The sequence below is a fragment of the Bufo gargarizans genome, chromosome 6 (genome assembly GCF_014858855.1).
Source record: "Bufo gargarizans isolate SCDJY-AF-19 chromosome 6, ASM1485885v1, whole genome shotgun sequence".
Lineage (NCBI taxonomy): Eukaryota > Metazoa > Chordata > Amphibia > Anura > Bufonidae > Bufo > Bufo gargarizans.
The window spans coordinates 237,244,983-237,271,133 of NC_058085.1; the positions used below are offsets into that span (position 1 = coordinate 237,244,983).

General features: G+C 43.8%; 1 protein-coding gene across 4 annotated transcripts in view; it reads right to left on the reverse strand.

Moving 5' to 3' along the window:
* Positions 1–26,151, reverse strand: part of LOC122941331 (gastrula zinc finger protein XlCGF26.1-like) — a 64,142-nt gene that overhangs the window by 21,550 nt on the left and 16,441 nt on the right. For 3 of the 4 annotated variants that reach the window (XM_044298466.1, XM_044298467.1, XM_044298465.1), the window contains exons 2-5: positions 25,081–25,184; positions 24,805–24,960; positions 19,221–19,344; positions 15,467–15,573 (exon numbers count right to left, since the gene is read on the reverse strand). In XM_044298466.1, coding sequence (XP_044154401.1) covers positions 15,467–15,573; positions 19,221–19,344; positions 24,805–24,960; positions 25,081–25,161 — 468 coding nt within the window. In that variant the 5' untranslated portion in view covers positions 25,162–25,184. Of the gene's footprint in view, positions 1–15,466; positions 15,574–19,220; positions 19,345–24,804; positions 24,980–25,080; positions 25,185–26,151 lie in introns of those variants that run through there. The other variant, XM_044298469.1, reaches the window with a different exon arrangement.

The window sequence follows — 26,151 nt, forward strand, 5'->3', positions numbered from 1 at the left end:
AGGGGGTCCGCCCTCTGCCCCCACCCAGGTGCTTGGCACCCGGGGGCAAAAGTCTGGGGGAGGGGGGTTGAATGTATCCAATATTAATGTTGATGATATGCATGACGTACCTGCTAATGTGATTTCTACATGTGATATTGAAAATGCTAATCTGCCTTGCTCCGAAGTCATACCTGTCCTAGCTGTGACTCGGAGTCGGGCCACCCAAAACTTGAACTCAGAACAGGGGGAAGAGGCTCCGGTCTCCTCCCACTCCTCTGACCCCAGGGAGGGTGACTGTCAGCCACAGGCCTCGTACGCCACGGGCCAGCTGGCTGAAACGGATCAGGCGGCCTTCGAGCACGCACTTCAAACCGATCCTAGCCTCGAGGGTCTCAGAAGACAGGCTGCTGAGCCCCTCGCGGATGGGGCCGGGTTCAAAGTGTACTGGGAAGGTGGGAAGTTGTATAGTGAGGCGATACAACCCACCGAAGGCGAAATGACCGTGAGTACCAAGTCGCTTGTGGTACCTAGTGCCTTCCGGGGGCATGTGCTGAAATCCGCACATGACATCCCCTTGGCAGGGCACCTAGGAATTCGCAGGACACTTGACCGTATTCAGGGGCATTTCTACTGGCCTAGAATGAGGATAGATGTCATCAATTATTGTCGCTCCTGTACGGTTTGTCAGAAGGTTAAACGAGCTGGGAATCCACGCAAGGCTCCCCTGTGTCCACTGCCAATCATAAGTGAGCCATTTCACCGAGTGGCAGTCGACATAATTGGACCTCTGCCCATTCCCAGCTGCAGCGGCAAGAGGTACATCTTGACGCTGGTGGATTACGCGACTCGCTACCCAGATGCGTTCGCCCTCTCCTCCCTGAGGGCAGACAAGGTAGCAGACGCGCTAATTACCATATTTTCACGTGTAGGGTTCCCTGCGGAGATGCTCACAGATCAGGGACCCCAGTTTATGTCTGAACTGATGGACGCCCTGGCGGCAAAGATCCAGATGACGCACCTCGTCTCCAGTCCGTACCACCCGCAAACCAACGGCCTCTGCGAGCGCTTTAACGCGTCATTAAAGCAGATGCTGGCCACGTTCGTTGAGTCGCAGGGTGGGGACTGGGAACGATACCTGCCTCATCTGCTGTTTGCCTACAGGAAGTACCGCAAGAGTCCACCGGGTTCTCCCCGTTTGAACTCCTGTATGGCAGGAACGTCCGAGGGCCACTACAGCTGATGCGAGAGACGTGGGAAGGCAAAGGTGATCCCACGGATGTCTCTGTAGTGGATTACGTCCTGAAGTTCAGAGACAAAATGGAGTCACTCTCTGCCATGGTAACGGAGAATCTGGCCCAGGCCCAGGCCAAAGAGAAACTATGGTACGACCGCACCGCGGGAGACCGGGCATTTGAAACTGGAGACAAGGTCTATGCCCTTCTCCCCATATGGCACAATAAGTTACAGGCGGCATGGGAGGGGCCCATACACCATAGAGAAGCGTTTAAACCCCCTGACATACTTGGTGAACATGGGGGGTAGAAAACAGAAGGCCTTTCACATTAACATGCTGAAGGCTCACCACGATAGAACCCAGTATGTACTCCCAGTGTGCAGCCGGTTAGAACAGGGCGAGACAGACCCTCTGGTAGATCTGCTGGCTGACACCCGGGAGACGGACGGGGACATAAATGTCAACCCGCAGCTCTCCCCGTCCCAGAGAGAGCAGTTACAGGAGGTGTTAGGTCGGTACCACCGGACCTTCTCAGGTATCCCGGGACGGACCAATCTGGTCGCTCACCGGTTAGATACCGGAGCACATCCCCCCATCAAGCAATCCGCCTATCGCGTCTCTCCGGAGGTGCAGGCGGACATGCAGCGTGAGGTGGGGGAAATGCTAGAACTGGGGGTCGTTCAGCGGTCCTGTAGTCCATGGGCGGCACCCGTCGTCTTGGTACCCAAGAAAGACAAGACAACGCGGTTCTGCGTGGACTACCGGAAGTTGAACGCTGTAACCACTACGGACGCCTACCCCATGCCTCGCATCGATGAGATGCTAGATAAGCTGGCGGCTGCCAGCTATCTATCAATCATGGATCTGAGCCGGGGGTACTGGCAGATCCCTCTTGCCCCGGACACGCGGCAGAAGTCGGCCTTTATCACTCCCTTCGGGCTCTTCGAATTTACGACTATGCCCTTTGGAATGAAAAATGCGCCTGCCACGTTCCAGCGGGCTATGAACGACCTGCTGGAGGAAATGCAACCGTTCGCTGCAGCATATTTGGACGATATTGCGGTGTTTAGCCCCACCTGGGAAGAACACCTCAAACATCTGTCCCAGGTACTGCAACGGCTGGCTGCAGCCAATTTGACAGTTAAGCCAAGTAAGTGTCAGATCGGCATGACGGAAGTCCAGTATTTAGGGCACCGAGTGGGAGGGAACACCCTGAAACCGGACACGGGAAAGGTTGACGCCATCTTAGCGTGGCCTCGGCCTATCACCAAGCGGCAGGTTCAGGCATTCCTGGGGACCGCGGGCTACTATAGGAAGTTTGTACCGCCTATAGTGCCATCGCGAAGCCCCTGACGGATGCCACTGGTAAGAAGCACCCGAAAGTGGTTACGTGGACCCCTGAGTGTGAGAACGCCTTCTGGGCCTTGAAGCAGGCGTCAGCTAGCGCCCCTGTGCTTCAAGCCCCAGATTTCAGCCGTCGGTTCATAGTGCAAACCGAAGCATCAGATTACGGTCTCGGCGCTGTCTTAAGCCAGGTGGATGGAAAAGGGGACGAGCATCCTCTTCTGTACCTGAGCCAGAAACTTCTTCCCCGAGAAGTCTCCTACTCAACTACAGAAAAGGAGTGTCTGGCGATTGTGTGGGCCCTGCAGAAGCTTCAATCCTATCTGTACGGCCGCTCCTTCACAATCATTACGGACCATAATCCTCTCAGTTGGCTGAACCGTACTGCGGGGTCCAACGGAAAGCTCCTACGTTGGAGCTTGTCGCTGCAGCAGTACGATTTTACCATCCAGCACAGGGCAGGCAGCAGACATCAAAATGCGGATGGCTTATCCCATTGCAACGGCGATCCAGACCGATCAGCGCAGGTTAGCGGCGACGCCACCCGTCTTGCGGACGGATGTCTAGCCACAGACGCGGGGGGAGGTGTCACAGATGATCCGCGAGAATATTGAACTGTCCTCCCAATATTATCAATATTACTCTGCCTTATTGATCAGTAGGTCTATTACACAGTAATTATTTCCCTAGGCCCCAGAACCTACAATTTGATTATTCAGAGCGTCTCCTTCTGTCCTTCTGTTGTACCCAGAGAACAACATAGTCCTTTTGTTCAAGTCAGTCAATAGATGCCCAGCAGATAACGCAATTACAGCTGGCTTCCTCAGGTTGACAAAAGAACTTCCCTGTCTGCAGAGATATCACAGCTAGGTGTGAAGACTGCACCTGGGGGGGAGACATTTGGTGTCGCTGCCATAAGGGGTCTGTAAGCTAGCTTGCTGCAGACAGGCCGGCACCAAGGTTTCCCAGACTGCAACATGAATCTGAGATATGATTTTTACCTTTTTAAGAGAGACCATGCATCTTACGGACGTAAAAATTACATCATCGTGTCACTCAGAATTCACTAGACGTTTACATAGGACAAACATAACTCTAAGATGTACCCAGGTAAAGTTATGGTGTTACCCCATCATAGAACCAGTTATAATAGTAATATTTGGTATCCCTGAACTCCATATTTTGTGGGGAATGTGAATATGTGCTTGTTACTTGTGTACAGCGGAGACATCCCACGATATGGCACATGCCATATTTCAGAACTGACATTCACCTCAGGAATACAGCCTGCCCAGCAAGCGGACTCTCAATTTCCCGCCTTGTTTCTAGGACCCTTTATAACAAAGACCTAGAATCTGCTACAGGAGTTCTCCACTTTAACAACACCTGAAAAGGGCCTCAGCCAGAGAACCTGTGGGCTGAAGGCATATTACACTGGACAAAAGCTTCTTGGACTTTATCCCTGCGACGGACTATTTCACCAACGGACATCTTTTCTGCGGAAACTAAGTATTTTCTTTCTTTTCTCCCTTTTGTTTATTGGACTATACTTTCCTTGATTATTGTGTTATAATTACTGTGCATCGTGATAATTTGTATTGTATATAGATATATAATAAATGACCTCCAAGTCATTTCTCTAGCCATATGCCTGTTTTCAAACACTGCAAAAACTTACCCTAGCCTCTCCGAAGGGAAAGCTACTCGGTTGTGTTATCTAGATAGCGGGTTCCTTGCTCCCATAAATTGCAAGGTGGTGGCAGTTAAACTACCCTGTGTGTAGTTCCGGTCCAGTTCGTCACACGCTTACTTGCGGTCGGTCGGCGGTCCACTCTCTGCGCTTTCAGCCTATCGACTGTACGGACTCAAGTTAGACTGTCGGTGTGCTGAAAGTGGCTGGGAGGCCTGTTCGCGGATTGACCACTAGGGGCGCTGTGACGGTTTTGTGACGTATTGTGGCCGCGGCGGTCGCAGTTCGTCACATTTAGGTCATGTGATAGTTTTATAGAGAAGATCGTTAGGGACGTGGCAATACCTAATATGTATACTTTTTCTTATTTATTTAAGTTTTACACAATAATAGCATTTCTGAAACCCAAAAGATGATGTTTTAGTGTCTCTATAGTCTGAGAGCCATAGCTTTTTTATTTTTTGGGCAATTGGTACTATTTAGGGGGTCATACGCCTTTTTGATCTCTTGCTGTTGCACCTTTTGTGATGTAAGGTGACAAAAATGGCTTTTTTTTTTACACAGTTTTTATTTTATTTTTTATGGTGTTTATCGGACGGGTTCTATCATGTGATATCTTTATAGAGACGGTCGTTATAGACGCAGTGATACCTAATATGTGTATTTTTTATTTATTTATTTTATAGGAAAAGGCAATTTATTTTTTACATTTTACATTTTTATTTATTTATTTTTACTTTTATTTATTTTTCACATTTTTTTTTTTATCAAGTCCCTCTTAGATCTTGAAGATCCAGTGGGGCTGTACTATACTTTGCAATGCTCTTGCATTGCAAAGTGCAATACATTCAGATGCCCTGTAGGTGGCAACAGCGGAGCAGCCCCGATGGTGGAGAGAGGGAGCCCCCTTCCTCTATTAACCCCATGGATGCCGCTGCCGTGGCATCTATGGGGTTACAGAACTTACAGCAGAGTGTCAGCATAGAGCTGACACTCTGATGATGGCGGCGGCTCAGGAATGGAGCCGCTGCCATCAAACACAGCAGGGGGGCAGACCGGGCGCGGGGCAGCGCTGGAAGGGGGGGGGAGGGTGTCAAGCCAGCAGGAGGAATGGAGGGGGCGGACTCAAGGAGGGGGCACTATGGATACAAGATGGGGAACAGATGGAGGGGGCACAGATGGGGGGGCTGCACAGATGGGGGGGGGCTGCACGAGGACACTGTGATTTCAGGCTCTGATCTGCAGAGCGCAGATCAGAGCCTGAAATCTGCATTTTTTCACTGCCGCGATCCAATTGGTTAGTCTGTACAGACTAACCAATCGGATCGATTGCTGGCAAGGGGCCACTCTGATTGGTCCCTTGACGGCATTACTGTACTGTATGCTGTCCGTGACAGCATACAGGGCAGGGGCAGAAGCTTTAATCCAAGCGCTTTGCAGCGCTTGGATTAAAGAGCTGCCAGAACGTTTATATACGTGGTAGCTGCACGGGGTATGTGCAGCTATCATGTATATATATATAGATTGCGGTCGGGAAGGGGTTAATGGTGAAAGGGGACATCCTTGACGTGATCCTTTTTTTATATTAAATCTACCCGAGGCGACTCCATTTGTGTAGACCTGAGACCTGTTTCGGCAGATAAGATTTGGCCCATCTAGTCTGCCCAATATACTATGAATATGGCCCTATCTTATATGAAGGATGGCCTTATGCCTATCCCATGCATGCTTAAACTCTTTCACTGTATTTGCAGCTACCACTTCTGCAGGAAGGCTATTCCATGCATCCACTACTCTCTCAGTAAATTAATGCCTCCTGATATTACTTTTAAATCTTTGCCCCTCTAATTTAAAACTATGTCCTCTTGTAGCAGTTTTTCTTCTTTTAAATATTATCTCTCTCTCTTTTACCTTGCCGATTCCCTTTATGTATTTAAAAGATTCTATCATATCCCCTCTGTCTCGTCTTTCTTCCAAGCTATACATGTTAAGGTCCTTTAATCTTTCCTGGTAAGTTTTATCCTGCAATCCATGTACCAGTTTAGTAGCTCTTCTCTGAACTCTCTCCAAAGTATCAATATCTTTCTGGAGATATGGTCTCCAGTGCTGCGCACAATACTCCAAATGAGGTCTCACTAGTGCTCTGTAGAGCGGCATGAGCACCTCCGTCTTTCTACTGGTAATGCCTCTCCCTATACACCCAAGCATTCTGCTAGCATTTCCTGCTGCTCTATGACATTGTCTGCCTACCTTTAAGTCTTCTGAAATAATGACCCCTAAATCCCTTTCCTCAGATACTGAGGTTAGGACTGTATCACTGATTTTATATACTGCTCTTGGGTTTTTATGCCCCAGGTGCATTATCTTACACTTATTAACGTTAAATTTTAGTTGCCCGATTTTTGACCATTCTTCTAGTTTTCCTAAATCCTTTTCCATTTGGTATATCCCTCCAGGAACATCAACCCTGTTACAAATCTTTGTGTCATGAGCAAAAAGACACACCTTACCATCGAGGCCTTCTGCAATTTCGCTGATAAAGATATTAAACAATTTGGGTCCTAGAACAGATCCCTGAGGTACCCCACTGGTAACAAGACCTAAAAAGCCTTACTAAAGTCTAGATAAGCAATGTCCTACTGCACATCCGCCATCTATTATTTAAGTCACCCAATCAAAAAAATCTATAAGATTAGTTTGACATGATCTCCCTGAAGTAAACCCATGCTGTTTTTCATCTTTCAATCCATGGGATTTTAGGTGTTCCACAATCATCTCCTTAAGTATGGTTTCCATTAATTTCCCCACTATTGATGTCAGGCTTACTGGCCTATAGTTGTCCGATTCCTCCCTACTAACTTTCTTGTGAATGGGCACAACATTTGCTAATTTCCAATCTGTTGGGATGACTCCTGTTACCAGTGATTGGTTAAATAAATCTGTTAATGGTATATAGGCTATAGATGGCCTGCCTGGAGCCATGAAGCCCCATCTTATCTAACACAGAAAAGGCATATGATCTCCTAAGTCTGTCAAATGCCTTCTTGGCATCAAGAGTCACTGCAAGGATTGGGATCTTTCTTTTTTCTGCATAGTTAAATTTTTTAGTATTTTCCTGGTATTATCTGCTGCCTGGCGTCCCTTAATAAATCCTGTTTGATCTGTTTTAATAAGTGATGGTAAAACGGGGGCTAGTCGGTTTTCTATCAGTTTGGAGAAGATTTTTATGTCCGAGTTAAGCAATGATATGGGCCTGAAGTTTTGTGAGATACTATCAGGTTTACCTGGTTCGGGTAGGGTAATTATAAGTGCCGTTTGCATTTCAGCTGGAAAAGGTATACCTGTAGCAGCTCTTTGGTAAATGGAGGTCAAATGTAGAAGCAGTGGTTTAGTAAATTGTTTGCAGTACTTGCCTGATAGGCGGCCAGGGGACTTGCCCGAGGGGAGTGATTTAATAATTTTCTCAATTTCTCCTTCTGAGATGGGGTCGTTAAGGTCAGTCAATTGGGCAATGGAGAGCGTAGGGAGGGAAGCTTTGGTTAAGAAATTCTGCACTAGTTCAGGGAAAGACTCTGGGAGCGGGATTTGATCCTTGAGGTTGTACAGTTTTTCATAATAAGATCGAAATTGATCTGCTATGTCCCTGGGATCTATGAGTTTTCCACTGGTCTGAGGGTGCAGTATGTAGGGTATTTGTGATCGGGTGTGTGATGCTTTTAGTTCGGAGGCTAATAATTTACCTGCCTTATTACCTTGGGCGTAGTATCTGGACTTTGTACGTGAAAGGGCTTTCTCATAATTAAACAATAGGAGTGTTCTCAATCTCTCTCTCCCAGCTGTTATCTCCGTCGAGATCGCAGCAGTCTGTTTTTGTTTATTGCTCTGCTCTAAAGTATCTAGTTTAGTTAGTATGGTGTTTATATCTTTTTCTCTGGCTTTCTTCTCTTGGTGTCCTATTTTAATCAGTAATCCCCTTACATAAGCTTTGTGGGCTTGCCATACGATATATGGGTCAGATACTGAATTTGCATTGATTGTGAAGTACTCTGTTAAAGCCTCTGTAATTTCCTGGAAATATTTCTTATGACTCAAGATGAATGTATTATTCCTCCAGATCTGAGCTCTTTGTGTCTGGTGTTGTTCCTTTACAGATAGTGTTATTGGAGCATGGTCTGACCATTTAAGGCCTATTGTGGTAGATGTTGAATGAAATAAAGTGGTGAGGTCCACCAGGAACATATCCAATCGTGAATAAGACGAGTGGGAATGGGAAAAATAAGTATAATCCCGTTCAACACTATGTTTAGCCCTCCAGACATCATTAAGCCCCTCTGTGCGCAGGAATGATTGTAAACCCCCATCTGAACATCTACTGCTATTGGTGGAGTCTATTGCGAGGTCTACAACAGTGTTGAAGTCACCACACATAATTAGTTTTCCTTGTTTCAGTCTGTTGACTTTGTTCATGAGCCTTTTTAGAAAAGCCAGTTGACATACATTTGGGGCGTATACATTTACCAGGGTATATACTATGTTGTTAATAGAGCAAACTAGAATAATGAATCTGCCTTTGCTATCAATCTGTTGAGTGATTGAAGAAAAGGCTACTGAATTCCTGAAGGCAATAAAAACGCCTCAGTTTTTTTTCATGTTATGTGCGTGTATGATGATTGGATAGAGGCGGTGTCGCACGCGGTGTGCATCTGACTTTAGTAGGTGATATTCCTGCAGAAAAAGGAAGTCCGCGCGTGCCTCCATCGCCTGCCTCTAAGCATAAGCTCTCTTCTGAGGGCTATTTAACCCCTTGACATTGAAGGACATCATTTTAATCTTCATTTAACCTGTGTAAGAAATGCTGATGTATAGAAAAGGCATATGAGGGAACCATCAAACAGTTAAGCTGAGGAATAAAAACATTATCAAACAAAAAAAACATTGAAAAAAGACCAATATGGCAACCTGCCTCTTACGGTGATACGGGGGTACAGTTCCATGTAGAAGCCGAGTAATTAGGCTACTTTAGGTAGGTAGGCATCCTGTTGAATTGTTCATGTTCATCTCTTTTGTTTTCTGCCTTGGGGACTCTGTTCCATTCCTTGTTCAAAGGCGTAAGGTTGGCTGCATCTTTATCTCTCTGTTGTTCTATGGGAATGTTCCATTCAGTGAGAAGTTTCTTTCCCTCTTCGTAGGATTTCACCACATATGTGCTGTCATCTGCGGAGGTAAGCAATTTCAATGGGTATCCCCAGTGGTATGCAACATTTCGGTCCCGTAAAGCTGTCGTAACGGGGATAAGGCTTCTGCGTTGTCGGAGTGTGACCGTAGATAGTTTTGTATAAAGCTTGACTGACTGATAGGGTGGAGAAAAGGTTTTTCTTTTGTGTGCCGCCATCATCAGGGCTTTGGTGTGGAAAAAGGGACTTCGTGCCAGCGTATCTCTTGGAACATCTTTGTCCAGAAATAGTGGCTTTGGCACCCTGTGCACTCTATCTATAATCAATTCTTGAGGAGTGATATCTGGAATGAGTAAGGAGAAGAGCTTGTGGAGGTATGGACGTAACTTGCTGGGGGCTACTGTTTCTAATATGCCCCTGAACTTGATGTTATTACGGTGGGAGCGATCTTCCATGTCCGCCATCTTTGCTTTAAGCGCCTCCATTTCCTCCACCACATCATTATGCGCATCTATGACGGAATTTTGCGAGTCTGCAAACTCTCCCATTTTATTCTCTATGTGGTGCACCCTGCCTTCTAGATCTTGTATGGATGAAGACAGTGGTGCGATAAGCTGCGTCATGTCCGCGTGCAGTGATGTTTTAAGGGCCAGCAGTATTTGTTTGAGAGTGTCCTCTGAAGCTGGTTTGTTAGTGGTTGGGAAGTCCATGATGGACTCTGACTTTTTTGTTATTGGGGTATAGTGCCCAGCAGATGTACTGACCTGTTTCATGTTCTCTGATTCCAGCCACAGTCTCTGCTCCTGAGTGCCTCCAACTGCTAGCACGTGTCCTCCTCTCTCGCGTCCGCCATCTTGCCTTCGCTGTTATCCCTCCTGCATCATCCGAATGTCCTCTGGAGTAGAAGGTAATGAGGGTATTTGCATGTCTGATGATAACAGGTGGACTGGCTCAAGCACTGGGGAGTGTGAGTGCGGTGTTACAGAGGTTTGAAAGCTGTGATGGGAATCAGTAGCCGACATTGCGCCCTGTGCTTCCGCGTCTTCTGTGCTCTGATTCCTGTCGAAGTACTGCTCCAAGTTATTTGAGGAGCCTGGGGAGCTGTCTTTTTGTCATCCCCATCATCCGTTACTGCTTCCCCTGTGTTTTTGCTGGTTCTGCCTCTTATGTGGCGAGATAATGCTTCTCTTTTTTAGCCGCTTGATGCCAGAGCTCTCCAGCTAAGCAGCCATATCTCTCGGCGGCCTAGCCCCCACCCTGTTGTTAACCCTTTAGATGTTCCACAGGAATTAAAACAACATGGAGGAGAAGTTTAAAAATGTCATTGTTTTGCAGATTTTCCATTTTAATAAATTTTTTCCTGCAAAGCCTTATTCACATGTCAGTGGTTTCCATCAGTGATTGTGAGCCAAAACCATGATTGGAGCCTCCACAGAGATGATATAAGAGAAAGATCTGCACCTGTTGTGTGTTTAGAGCCACATCTGTCTTTGGCTCAAAATCACTAATAAAAATCACTGACTGAACACAGACTATGTGAATAAGGCATTACACAGCAAACCTCAATATTACCCTGTTTCTGCAGTTTCATTACTAGCATGCATAACATTTTTATTTTTCTGCAGGACAGACTGCAGTTTGTATTGGTACCATTTCGGTGTACATAAGATAATGATCTCTTAATATTATGTTTTTTGGGAGGCGAGGAGAAAAAAAAAAAAAAGCTGTTCTGGAATGTTTTTCTATGGGGTTCACCTGGTGGGGTAAATAGTGTGATATTTTTTCAGTTTTTACATAAGAGCATTTTTGGAAAAAAGTTTTTGTTGCCATTTTCTTAAAGTCATTGTGTGAGAGCTTGTGTGAGGGCTTGTTTTTTTGCAGGATGAGGTGACCTTTTTATTGGTACCATTTTGGGGTATACACACATTTTTTATAGTTTGATATGTTTTTGGGGATGAGGTGAAAAAATTACTGTTTAGGCATAATTTTTATAAAAAAATTTATGGCGTTTACCTGATGGGGTAGATAATGGGATATTTTCATAGAGCTGATTGTTACAGAAGCAGGGATACCAAATATGTCTATTTTTTCTTTTTACAATTTTCTTATTACTTCATTTATTTATATATTTTAATTTACACTTGGAGTCTCCTATAAGGTCATAGAAGACCACTGGGGGATACTTAACATTCCATTTATTTTTACTGCCGATTTCTCCTATAACTGGGACCGACATAGTAGCCCCAGTTACAAGGGGAATACAACCCCTAGAGAGCTTGTACAATGCTGAGGAACCATCCCTGCTTTCTCTATGGGATTGCTCTGCTGACAGCGAGCTCTCCACTCAGCAGCTGTGATCTCTGAACGGACGCCCAGGACATTTATAGTCAATGGGCAGTCGGGAACTGGTTAACTCCTTAAGGACCTAGGACAACAATGCTCGTCCTAAATTGCCGATACTTTGCGCCCCAGGACGAGCATTTTCATCCTGGGTTCTTTCCCCTGACCCACACACGGTGCCGCAATCAGCGGCAGGGGTCCGGCTGTTACTGAAAACCGGACCCCTGCTACATCCACCAGCATCGGTGATAACACCGATGCTGGTGGATCAATCCCTCATATGCCGCAGTCAGCGCTGACCATGGCATATGGGAGGTTCGTGCTCCCTCTCTTGATCCGCCAGGTCCCCGCACTGTGGTGACAGGGACCCGATGTTTGCCATGGCAGCCCCAAGTCAAAGGCCTTGAGGCTCGGTATCAACAGAGACCTATGAAGCCCAGCCCCCAGGCTAGGTCTCCTAGGCAAACCATCAGTGTATTACTCCGTTTAATACACTGATAGCCAATGCCGTACAATACATATTAGGTTTCGCCGCGTCCGTAACAACCTGCGCTATAAAAATATCACACGATCCAACCAACCCGTCTGGTGAACGCTGCAAAAAAATAAAAAATAAAACATTTTTGTCACCTCACATCACAAAAAGTGGAATATCAGGTGATCAAAAAGTCATATGTATCTTAAAATAGTATTGATCAAACTGTCTCCTTGTGCGCAAAAAATGAACCCCTACATAAGATAATCGCCCGAAAAAAAAAATAAAAAAAAAATATGGCTTTCAGAAAATGGAGACACAAAAACATGACTGTTTTTCTTAAAAAATGCTTTTATTGTGTAAAGCCAAAATAAATATAAAAAAAATTCCCGTAGCCGACATTGCGCCCTGAACCCCCCCCCCCCCCCAAAAGGGGGGGAAATGCCCCTGCGTCTTATGGGGCGAATGCTGCCATTTTACATCACAGTCTGCGAAGTATCAGCTGGAGGGGGAGGGAGGCACAGGCACAGGACATCAGTGAGTTACGGCTGGCCACCCACCCTGCTCTGCCTGCTACAGGACATTTAGTAAGTAGTACAGATGGGGCAGGGGATCGGAACTTCAATTAAAGTTATTATTATAAAAGGTTTAGGCATTAAGGAAGTGAGCGGGCGGCGGGGCCAGAGTAAAGTGACCGCACCGGCCCCGCTGCATTTGCATGCCACCGGCCCCTCCTCCCTCCCACAGGTTTAGCTCCAGTATATTAGGGCATCTATGGATGCCACTATTATGGGGTGGGTGATATGTGGATGGCACTGTTATGGGGTGGGGGATCTGCAGGTGACACCTATAGAGCAGTGCCATCCACAGATCCACCCCCTATAACAGTGTCATCCACAGATCCCCCTCCATAACAGTGCCATCTACAGGTCACCCCCCCATAACAGTGCCATCCACAGATCACCCCCCCATAACAGTGCCATCCACAGATCACCCCCCCATAACAGCGCCATCCACAGATCCCCCATAGTGTCATGCACAGACCACCATTAGTTAAAAACCCACCAAAAGCACACCATTTGGTTAAAACAGTTTTTTTTCTTATTTTCCTCCTCAAAAACCTAGGTGCGCCTTATGGGCGAAAAATACGGTACACAAATTAGCTATTGCCAAGTCCATAACAACCTCTATAAAAATATCACGATTTAGCCCCTAAGGTGAATGCTGTAAAATAATTTTTTTTTATAAAAACGTTGCCAAAACAACAATCACAACAACAACCATCTGTTGGTCACCTTGCGTGAATATGTATAATATTGACTGATCAAAAAATCATATGTACTCAAAAATGATGTCAACTCTTCACAGGATGAAAAAAATAGAAAATTTTAAGTAGACATATTTGATATTGTTGCATCTGTAACAACCTGCTCTATAAAAATAGCACATAATCTAACCTGTCAGGTGAAAGCCATAAAATAACAAAAAGCGTAAAAGCGTAATACATTGAGCAATCAAAAACCATATGTACCCCAAAATAGTACCAATAAAACTGTCACCTTATCCCATAATTTACAAAACAGGGTAACTTTTTTGGAGTTTCTACTCTAGGGGTGTATCGGGGGGGGGGCTATAAATGTCCTTTCTTTCTGCGCCCTGCCATGTGCACATACAGCAGTTTACGACCACATGTGGGGTGTTTCTGAGTTTTCTTTGGCTGTTAACCCTTGAAGTGTTACAGGAAAAAATAGATTAAAATGGAAAACCTATAAAAAAAAAGTAAAATTTACATTTTTTTCTCCCTTTTCCTTTAATTTTTGTGGAACACCTAAAGAGTTAACATTTGTAAAATCAGTTTTGAATAACTTGAGGGAGTAGTTTCTAAATTGGGGTAATTTATAGGTTGTTTCCACTATGTAAACTCCACAAAATGGCTTCATAACTGAACTAGTTCTTAAAAAGTGGGTTTTGGGAACTGTAATAACTATAACTGTAATAACTCTTATGATGTATCACTATCTGCCTTAAAGCAGAGAAATTCTAATGTTAAAAATTGTGATTTTCCAAATTTTCTGTAAATTTGGGACTTTTAAATAAATAAAAGTGATTATATCGACTAAAATTTTCCACTATCATGAAGTACAATGTATTGCGGTAAAACAATCTCAGAATGGCTTGGATAACTAAAAGAGTTCCAAAGTTATTACCACATTAAGTGACACATGTCAAATTTCCCAAAAAAGTCCTGGTCCTTAAGGTTAAAAATAGCAAGGTCCTTAAGGGGTTTTTACTATTTGTAACTGATGTCCTATCCTCTGGATCAGGGATGGCCAAACTGAGGCTCTCCAGATGTTGCAAAACTACAATCCCCAGCATGCTCACACTTTCTACAGCTATCAGCATACAGCAGGGCATGGTGGGAGTTGTAGTTTAACAACAGCTGGAGAGCCGCAGGTTGGTCATCCTTGTTCTGGATAGTATAAAAGAAAGTTAGACTAGCACCTCCAAACTATATATAAAGCTACCATAGCTGCAATGTAAAAGCAAATAAGGTGCTTTATGCACAAAGACACATGCAAACACTGGGAACACGAATACAAGTAGATTGCACAGGGGCTTATTAAGACCGACGTCTAATAATGCACTGATATCTCCAATTACAAATGGTAAATTTAAACTGGTTTTTAGAAGAAGAAAAATGTTCAATTGTTCAGCATTTTGAGCAGAACGTATGTTATTGGGATGCTGGCAATAAGCCTATGAACTGTAGAAACTTGTTTAAAATAAATAAATAAATCCCTATAGTCTAATTAGTACAGCTCGATTAGTGGAATGTGTCTGCAACTGCTTTTGGTTAGACCTGCCAACACATCCTTCCAGCTCATAAACTGTACACAAAATGGCGTTCTATGTCGTTCTCAGCAAATGACCTTCCTAAATCCTGCCCGATTGGCTGATTTAGGGCAGTCCTCCACCCCCACTTCCTCTAATGTCATGTGATCCTCCATCTTCTTCCTCCCTCATGGTTTTCCATGCCAATATTCACAATAAAATGTTCTGTTTTTACTCTAAAACTTTGGATTTGTTTGGCAAATGAATTTTTGTGAAATTTGTAAGTAATCCAATTAGTTTACAATAGATTCGCTCATCTCTAATTTCAATATTAAATTCATAACAAGAGATCAAACACCATCATATACAATACAGCATCTGGTAACTCTAGCTACCTGGTGACCCTGTGGGACATTTTCATGTGGAAAGTGCTTGAAATATAGAGGACTAGGACATCTCTCTGGTCTTTCTTCCTTACTGGATTCATCTGTAGAAGGCACACCTATAGTGATGGAACATAATGGCCTAAAATTATTATAGAGTTATTACCCGAGATTGGTGAAAACTGCATGGATTTAAACAAATAAAACTCAGCCAAATTTTGTGACATTTGTCTACTCAACCAAAGCACCAAAAAGCCGTGAAAAGTAAGTGTAAACCAACTTTTAGCCTAATTTATCAAATAGCAAAATTTAAGACTCCCAAATCGACTTACCATTCTGTCCTAATTGAGGCTGTCTATCCATATGAGGACATGAAACTTGTCCTGGTGATTGTGAGGGCACCCTCATAATTCACCACCTTACATTAAAAGTGTATTTAGATTTAAATGTTATTGTTGCCTAGTTTGCATCCTCCAATGTTTGTGCACCCATTTAACCCCTTGTCTTTTAAAGAGCTAACATGCCTCTGAATTTGGTGGTAACACCAAACTCTGTGAGTATTGCTGGGCACCAGTTGCCCAGTTGCCAGCTTGGAGGGGTAGGATGTGGCATGTGTCAGTGAAAATATGGCAAGAATTCTGGGACTATGTGTTGCATCAGTACACTGAAAGGTGGCAGGAGCGTTGATAAAAAGAGAGAGCTGGTATCAGAAGACGGTATTGTGGAGTAACCACATGTAGTTCCAGAGGGGCCTGCCAAGGAAATGCTTAGCAATTTGATCCAAATGTAGACACAATGAGAAAAACTGTTGAGCTGCAGACTGAGGGAGCCTGAGTGGTGGTGCACAGCAGGGCCCAAGCATAGCTGAAACAAGAGACTAAGAAACTATGGGAGCCATTGCTGGTTCAGAGTGGGCTACGGATATACCAGCCCAGAGTTGGTGTGACCAGCGGATACTGACAGACTATCTGCTGTGAGGCCTACTAAGGGGCATAGCCATTCAAGTCTAGGAGAATGAGTGGACTGGTGGGCAAGCAGTACAGTACCAGATGCCCCCATACAGTGCCGCCACCGTACTGCCAAGACTGCTCCTTCTTTCTAGCATTGCAAGTGAAGCTCTGCTTACTTATAATGCCCCCATATAGTGCCGTCACCTTACTACCATGCCTGCTGCCTATTATTAGCACTGCGAGGGTAGCACTGCTTACTTATAATGCCCCCATATAGTGCGGTCACCTTAATCTTGAGTGTGCAGAACATTTTGCAACATGTTCACACAGTATTGTGCAGCATGGACTGTCAGGATTGGTGACAGTGGCTGTAATGCTGGCAGTCTGGGGTTGCCATCTTTTTCCTGCCCTCGGTAGGCATGGCTGACAAAATACTTACCTCTCCTGCAGAGCTGTATCACCAGCGGTTAGTGCCCACCGCTGATGTGTGTCCACTTGAGTCCCATGCTATCTTCCTTCTGCTAATTCATGCTTTTTTGGGGCACGGACATGTGCTCTCTATGCCTCTTAAAGCTACTGCACACATACTTAAATCTGTCCCCAGTCAATGACTGCATTCCTGAGCAATAGGTCTAGTTTCCCTGCTTTAAAGGTGTGCTATTATTCAATTTTGATTTCTTGTGCTCAACCTCTGCCTGTTTACCGGATCTGACCCTGTGCTGCCTGACCTGATTACTGCCTGACTCCCATGCTCTGACCTCAGTCTGTCCACTTACTGTGCTTCAGGCTGTCCCTTGGGTGCCACGCCCCAATGTCTCTTGACCCGTCTGGGTCAGCTGTCACTGAAAAGAGTCTACTTCAAGAGGTAGCAGCCTGGTGGTTCCCCTGTAGCAGAGTCCAGATCCCTGTAAGTGGTAAGTGGTAGAGAGCAGGGGGCAACTTAAAAGTAGGCCCAAGTTATATCTATTTAGAGACACAGTGGGTCTAAAAAAAAAAAATAACTATTGTTCAACCACAAAGCTCATGCACCTTTTAATAAATTAGATGTGACTGTCATTGTTGCAAAATATTTTAAATACTTTTATATATGATCATCAAGGTAAGCTCTTTATTTGGATGCTTTGCCTTGTGTACACAGTGCAGTTATTTCAGTCAACGACAAAGCAGCATCCAACAGAAAAGTAGAAGGACTTATTACCTCAGATTTGGCTAAGTTTTGCCACACATCCTTATGTAACAGAAATGTAAATCTATTTTTTAAAGACACTTAAGCAACATAATGGGCCTGTTATAAATTTGTGAATTTTTTAAAGATGATTTTGTATCTGAATGTGGCTCACAAACAGTGGTAATGCATTTTGGTGTCATTTTTGTGGCTTTTTTGGGTCAAACCAGAGGCTGCCAGATGCTACTCTCCAGCAAAACATTTAAAAGTCTGCATACAACGATTTTTTGGGGTGATTGGATGTTATGGAAAGTAGCATGCTCTGAAGGTTCTTTTACAACTAACAATATAATAATATTTGCAAAGACAGGTGCACTCTGCAGTCTTACTAAACCCTCAAACTGATGTTAAAATTGAGAGATTAGCCAACATGTCCTACCAGGAGGACATGTCTGAGCCCGAGGACCGCGCAAAGGTTTCTCAAGTAGCTCGGGTCCTAACACTCACCTACCTGTGCCGTATGGGCAATACCAGGGGCCAGTGGGCAAATTACAGGAGCATGAGGCCGACTCACAAACAGCTCACCTGTTACCTCCAGCATGTAACCATGCTTGCAATGGGAGGAGGGAGGAGTCTGCGAGTCCCACTCAAGACTGGCTGATATGGCCCAGGCCTCACAGGTGCACCAAAATGTGGCCTGTAGATGGAAAGCTGGCACATTTAAATTAGAGTTTATAAACCTCCAGGCATCGCTATATACAAACTGAAAAAATGGCATGGTGTTAAACAGGCAGGAAGTGCTCAAACTCATATGCAGTTGTGCATGTGTATACAGGGTAGCAAATCCTGCACTTGTGGCCCATTGCTAATGGCGATCCCCAGCAAAAATGCATACAGTGGAGGATGCCCGCAGCGGATCACAAGTACCACAATAAACATCTTACACAAGATAGCAATTATGTGGATGTGAGTGTTAGGACCCGAGCTACTTGAGAAACCTTTGCGCGGTGCTCGGGCTCAGACATGTCCTCCATAGTAGGGTTTAGTAAGACCGCAGAGTGCACCTGTCTTTGCAAATATTATTATATTGATCATATCCACATAATTGCTATCTTGTGTAGGATGTCATTTGTGGTACTTGTGGTCCGCTGCGGGCATCCTCCACTGTATGCCTTTTTGCTGGGGATCGCCATTAGCAACAGGCCACAAGTGCAGGATTTGCTCCCCTGTATACACATGCACAACTGCATATGGGTTTGAGCACTTCCTGCCTGTTTAACACCACGCTATTTTTTCAGTTTCTTTTACAACTAAACCATAATTATCCAATTATCAGGGATGAGTGTTTGCAGAAATGCTCATTCCAGATAACTGGCCTGTGTAAAAGCTGCCAGCAATTACCCGATTAACGAGTGTAAGATTATCATCTTTCACCCAGTACCCTATATAATTTTCTGTGCAGGAGATCGTGTTGTCTAACCAGCCATCTACTGCCCAAGAATAATGATCTTCTATGGGGACAAGCGATTTCTCTATTGATCGATATTCCCTATACACAGGAGGTGACTGCTGAATGTAAACGCAGCCCTCATCTCCACTGATAATCAGGCAATTATTGGTACAGTAACAAACATGGAAAGTCTCGTCTTACCTGGTGACATGGGAGTAGGTTGATTCACCACAAAAATGTCCTCATACTGATCCTTGTGTCCTTCTAAATATTCCCACTCCTCCATGGAGAAATGGAAAGTAACATCCTGACACCTCATAGAAACCTGAAATATAGACAGCTATTAGTGGATATTGTTATTACAGCAAAACATCTTTCTATTTTATACAAATATTAAACTATGTTTGTATTGTACATAATTACCACTAATCCAGTGTCAAAGCTTCTGTCCGTATATATACTCTGTGTATAGTCTTTGGGCTTTAAGGTGCTACGCTACAGATAGAAATAGGTAATTTGACTACAAAAGGTGAATAGAATCTAAAGGCCCAGATCTACTAAGCCTGTAGATGGCTTAAGATTAGACAGGTGGTCTAATCTGCACCAGATTTATCAAAGGGTCTCAGAATGGATGATATTCATGGTGCAGAACTAGACACTTTTGTCTAACTGTACATCAACTATTGGTTGGCTTATCTTGATTTTTACACCAGAATTGTAGCAGCTGACCCACTAGGGTCATCGACACTGGTGCAAAGCACTAAGGGGTCAGGCAATACTTGTAAACAGGCAGAGGTCAGGAGAGGCAGAGTTTTTGCAATTCTGTGAAACTAATCCAAGGTCAGGGAATACAGCAAATGGACCATATTGTACACATGCTAAGGTCAGGGCAGGCAGCAGAGATTTCGTCAACAAGCAGAAGTTTGGTACACAGGCAGACAATGAGAACAGTGTACACTTAAAAGAGTTTTATGACTCTTTGTAACCGATGACCTGTCATTTGGACCTCGGGACCCCCACCAATCAGCAGTTTGAGAAAGCCCCAGCACTCCTGTGTGCGCCACAGCCTTCTTGCTGCTAACCCTAGGCCAGTGATGTCAGAACCACTGGTCACATAGCCCAGAGTAGTTCAGCCCCACCGAGGCCTAGGGCCTAGGCCTAGTCATCAGTTCATCAGAGTTGAATAACCTCTTTAAAGAGTATTGCGATGCTAAGCAGAGTTCCATGAAGAGGCCAAGAAGCTGCTAGCTTTGCCAACTTCGTCTAATTCCCTTGATCCTTCTTTCTTTCATCAGGACTAAGAAGCCCCAACCTCTCTGCAGGTTCTTACCAAAACCCTTAGCAAACAGCTTTTTGATAGGGATACTCAGATTTCTGGATTTCTTATATCGCATCCAGCTTGCCCTGGAAAAGATATATACTTCCTGGAGGCTAGTACACATATGAGAGGAATATAAAGAACCTAGATCACTTGTCCTAAGCATCAAGTTTTCCTCATCAAATTGCAGTCTGTTGAATTCTCTGGACACCATAAGTATAAGAAGCTTTTGGCCTTAAAGCTTGTAAACATTTAAGTCTGATTTGTTTCACTTCTTTGGAATTCACTGCATTTCAAATAGCCTTTAAGTATTCTGCCATCAGTAAAAAAAAATCCCGGAAAACCCTTTAAAGTATCAGAATAAAAAGGAGGATAGGATTATAGCTTTGTGGTGTTTAAAGGGAGCACAATGATTTGGTGCCTGAAGCATTAGATAATCCTACAACAGTATACTTCCTCTCTTATGATTGATTTCATACAGTCATGTGAAAAAATTAGGACACCCTTTGAAAGCATGTGGTTTTTTGTAACATTTTTAATAAAAGGTTATTTCATCTCCGTTTCAACAATACAGAGAGATTAAAGTAATCCAACTAAACAAAGAAAACTGAAGAAAAGTCTTTTCAAGATCTTCTGTAAATGTCATTCTACAAAAATGCCTATTCTAACTGAGGAAAAAGATAGGACACCCTCACATGTATTCCCTCTTAAATTGGCTCAGATCTCACACAGGTATATCACACCAGGTGCACATAATTAGTAGATCGTTACGCTGCATGTTGAATGAGGCTTGCCCTATTTAAACCTCAGACATTTAGTTTGGTGTGCTCCTGACTGTTGAAGTGAGAGTGAGCACCATGGTGAGAGCAAAAGAGCTGTCAGAGGACTTCAGAAAAAAGATTGTAGCAGCCTATGAGTCTGGGAAGGGATTTAAAAAGATCTCAAAAGATTTTGAAATCAGCCATTCCACTGTCCGGAAGATAGTCTACAAGTGGAGGGCTTTCAAAACAACTGCCAACATGCCCAGGACTGGTCGCCCCAGCAAGTTCACCCCAAGAGCAGACCGCAAGATGCTAAAAGCGGTCTCCAAAAACCCTAAAGTGTCATCTCGAGAACTACAGCAGGCTCTGGCTACTGTTGATGTAGAAGTACATGCCTCTACAATCAGAAAGAGACTGTACAAGTTTAACTTGCATGGGAGGTGTGCAAGGAGGAAACCTTTGCTTTCCAAGAGAAACATCGAGGCCAGACTGACATTTGCCAGAGATAAAGTTGACAAAGACCAGGACTTCTGGAATAATGTTCTTTGGACAGATGAGTCCAAAATTGAATTATTTGGACACAACAGCAGAGGACATGTTTTCATTCCAAGAAAAGAACCTCATACCAACTGTGAAGCATGGAGGTGGAAGTGTCATGGTTTGGGGCTGCTTTGCTGCAGCAGGACCTGGTCAGCTCACCATCATAGAATCCACAATGAATTCTACTGTGTATCAGAAGGTGCTTGAAGAACATGTGAGACCATCAGTTAGAAAATTAAAGCTGAAGCGGAACTGGACCATGCAACATGACAATGACCCAAAACATACTAGTAAATCAACCAAAGATTGGCTGAAAAAGAAGAAATGGAGAGTCCTGGAATGGCCAAGTCAAAGTCCAGATTTGAATCCCATTGAGATGCTGTGGGGTGACTTGAAAAGGGCTGTACGTGCAAGAAACCCCTCAAACATCTCACAGCTGAAAAAGTTCTGCATTGAGGAGTGGGGTAAAATTTCCTCAGACCGATGTCGAAGACTGGTAGATGGCTACAAGAACCGTCTCACTGCAGTTATTTCAGCCAAAGGAGGTAACACTCGCTATTAGGGGCAAGGGTGTCCTATCTTTTTCCTCAGTTAGAATAGGCATTTTTGTAGAATGACATTTACAGAAGATCTTGAAAAGACTTTTCTTCAGTTTTCTTTGTTTAGTTGGATTACTTTAATCTCTCTGTATTGTTGAAACGGAGATGAAATAACCTTTTATTAAAAATGTTACAAAAAACCACATGCTTTCAAAGGGTGTCCTAATTTTTTCACATGACTGTATCTTTCGTGAAAAATTTCTGCTACAAAGCATATATGGATCCACTGTGCCTACAGAAACAGGATTTGTCTTAGGGCTAATCCTAAGAGTGTCATCCTGGCAGACCCCTGGTCTTCCACCTTTAAACCCTGCACAGGAACCCGGATTCTGCTGCAGGGGAACAACCCAAAGTAGCCTGCTGATTCATGGGGGGGTCAAGAAACACTGAGGGGTCAGGCAAAGCAGTAGTCAGGGACAGGACAATTTTCGAGCAGGCGGTGTATCTGCAATCCAGCAAACAGTCAAAGGTCAGGGCAGGTAGCACAGGGTCAATACGAGAACAGACTAAAATCAGGTCAGGCAATGAAGGGTCAAAACCAAAAACAGGGCAGTCAAACAATATAACAGCACACCTTTGCAACAGCACACGTAGGGAACTAGAAACTATTGCTCAGGCACCACAGGAGAAGGTGGTCTAAATACCCTGAGATGACCAGCCACTTATGTTGACCATTCTATACCAAGCTATAAAATTACTTTATACTGTTAAATCTAAGCATCCCTGAATACTAACCTGAAATGAAAGGTCAACCACAATACAGTTAAAAAGGGGTTTAATAAAAAAAAAGGATCATTATGAAAATCTGATTCCAAATGGACAGTTTTGATTGAACACTGTAGCCTTACCAGTGAACATCCCTCCAGATCCTTTGCTCTAGGTGGACTCCAATACCTTATACCATTTTTGTAATCTGGCAATTTACCCTTAGATTGCCGTTAACAGTTAAATTACTCTGCTATTTTATTATATTGATGTTCCCAAAGAATTTAGTACACTTGCATAAGTAAAAGATGGGTGGAGATAGATTCAAATATTGAAGTGGTCTTTACCCTTTGAGGACCAAGGGACGTATTTGTCCCATGTTTTTAATTGCCTGTATCGTCTGATTAAGAACTTAAAATACTTTTTTTTTGTTTGAGTCAAAATATTAGTTCTTATCAACAAATGGTTTTTGCCAGTTATTTCATGAAATGGCTTAGTTAGAGCAACTGAAGTGTACGAACTTCAGTTGCTGTAACAAAAAAATTAAGCTTCATTTGGCCTTCCATTAAAAGTGACCTAAATAGTCACATTTGTCCCGTGTCATAACTCCTCCCCCAAAAATGATACAAGTGTGGAAATGGTTTTATTTATTGTTCAAATACATTCTTAAATGGAAAAAAATATAATTATTTTTATATTGATGACGGTAATCTTATGGTCCTCAAAGGGTTAACACAACTGTACACTGGTTCTCACAGCTGACCAAACAGCTTGCTGGAGATCTGACACGAGAAATTACAGTTATGCTAAAATACCATGCTTAGACTCCCTGATAAACCTAACTATTCTTTAAAAGGTGAAGCAGGTATGGCCTGGACCACCATTCTTACACCTTGTTAGTAGGACAATGCTGACCTACCCAAATGTTGCAGAGCATTATTTATCCATGCATCCACCACTCTCAAATCCTTTGTAAAGTTATTTCACTATATGCACTATATCTCAGTGTCCTCAACCTACTGATGAACAGAAGCATCAAAAGTGTAATTTTCACGCTGTATACAGATGTCCTTACCCACAGGAAGTGTGGTGTAGTACCCTCAAGATACATGACCTCAGGATAAAATATTTTCAACATACAATGGTCTTTTTGTCCCACAGGCAACTTCTCTGGTAAACTAGGTCAGGATAGGTCATAAGTATCTGACCGGTGGTGGTCCGACACCCAGGACCCCTGCAAAACAGCTGTGAGCGCTGCGGCCTTGTCTCTGCTTTTCCTAGGCCAGTGACGTCAGTTCGTCGTTCACGTGGCCTAGAATGGTGCCGAGCTACGATACTGAGCACAGCCACTATACTATGTACGGCACTATGCTTGGTGAGCATCCCTGCCTTCCCAAAACAGGCGATTGGCGGGGGACCCGGGTGTCAAATTCCCACCGATCAGATACTGATGACCTATCCAGAGGATAGGTTGTCAGTTAAAAAAAATATCAGAAAACCGTTTTAATGGGACTCTATATAAAGATAATGAGTCAATGGGATGTTTTAGGCATCTCTTCTCATTTACTGTGTGTTGACATGCAGGGTTGGACTGGCCCACTAGAGTACCAGAGCATCCTCCGGTGAGCCCAGTCTATGAAGCCATGATGGACCCCAAAGGCCTAAGAGAAAAAAATGCATTTGGAGCTGCCTTTGGAGCCAATCACTAGAACAGGAGGAGGAGGGGGATCAGTGGGGGTGAGTATGGCTTCTTATATTCTTTAAACCCACTCAGAGGCCTTTCCCAATAATTGCCCTCTGCCTTTACACACAAGACTATACTCATCAGCCTGCCACCTCCCATCATTCCCAGCAGCGCTTACCTCTCCGGTCAGAAGTTCATTGATCTTGTTGGTGAGTTGCAGGATCTCCTGATAGTTGTTTCTCCCATCTATCAGTAAATGAGGTGGAGGCAACAAGATAGGATGCTGGTTCCTTCTCCATCCTTCCTCAGTCATCTTATTCATTACTATATAATCCTGTGCATGGAGAGAGACACTAATATCACTGTATTTATTCCCTTCACCTCTCCAGTCATGTCCTTGATATATTATTAGATACAAGACTTCAAAGGTGACATGATTTCCAGAACTCCTTACCTCTCCAGTCAGCAGGTAGATAATCTCTAGGGTGAAGTTTAATATTCTCTCAGCCACCTTTTTTCTGTTCTTGTCCATCATTAGCAGATTAGTCAGGAGAATGCCTATTTTTTGTTATACAACCAGAGAGGGAAAGGAGGGTAAGTCATATAACACTTGGAAGAATATCTTATATGAAGTATAGTATCCAACTAGCTGGAGGTTATATAGGAAAACTCATGTTTTTGTGGCATTTTCTGAGAGCCATGTTTTTTTTTCTGGCATTGGTCTTATGTGAGGGCTTGTTTTTAGCAGGAAGAGTTGATGTTTTCATTGGTATGATTTTCATGTACAAAAGAGGTTGTGGCTAGAGATGAGCGAATTTCTCAAAAATTCGATTCGGCCGGCTCGCCAAATTTTCCGTAAAGATTTGATTTAATACAAATTTATTAGTGGCGAATCACGTAAAAAAAATAGCTATTTCCTGGCTACAGAGGAGCCTGTATAGTGGTGTAGAACACTGTGCCTTGCAGTAACATGCATAGGGAGTCTGCTGTGGTAGTTAAACAATACTGTGGGTCAGTATGACATGCAGATGACAGGCGTCGCTCTTAGAATCACTGCACACTTTACTTATTTGGGCTGTTACAGGGCCAAAATTGACCAAATAACTCAAGTGTGAACTCAGCCTTACAGGTCAATGTTAGCATCAAGAAGAAGCACACTCCTTTAACACTGTCGTCAGCTGATTCCACACAGATGTCTACAAAACCTTTTCTATGAAACGCTTATACAAGTAGAGCCCCCCGACAGAGTAGAGAGGGTGTCAGCAATAAGTTTGTGTTGACGTTACTGATTATTTTTCCTCCCATCCGTCAGAACAATAACCCCCAAAAAACGGATCCTGTATGTTGAGCATCCGCCTTCACTCTGTCAGCATTTGGTCAGTAATCCATCAGTATTGCTAAAGCCAAAAAAACAAAAACAGGAGTGGATCCAAAACAGAGATGACACGTGAATGGAATGTTTTGTACCCACTCCTGCTTTTGGCTACCAAATCATAAGCCAATTCTGATGCAAAATAGGGACCAT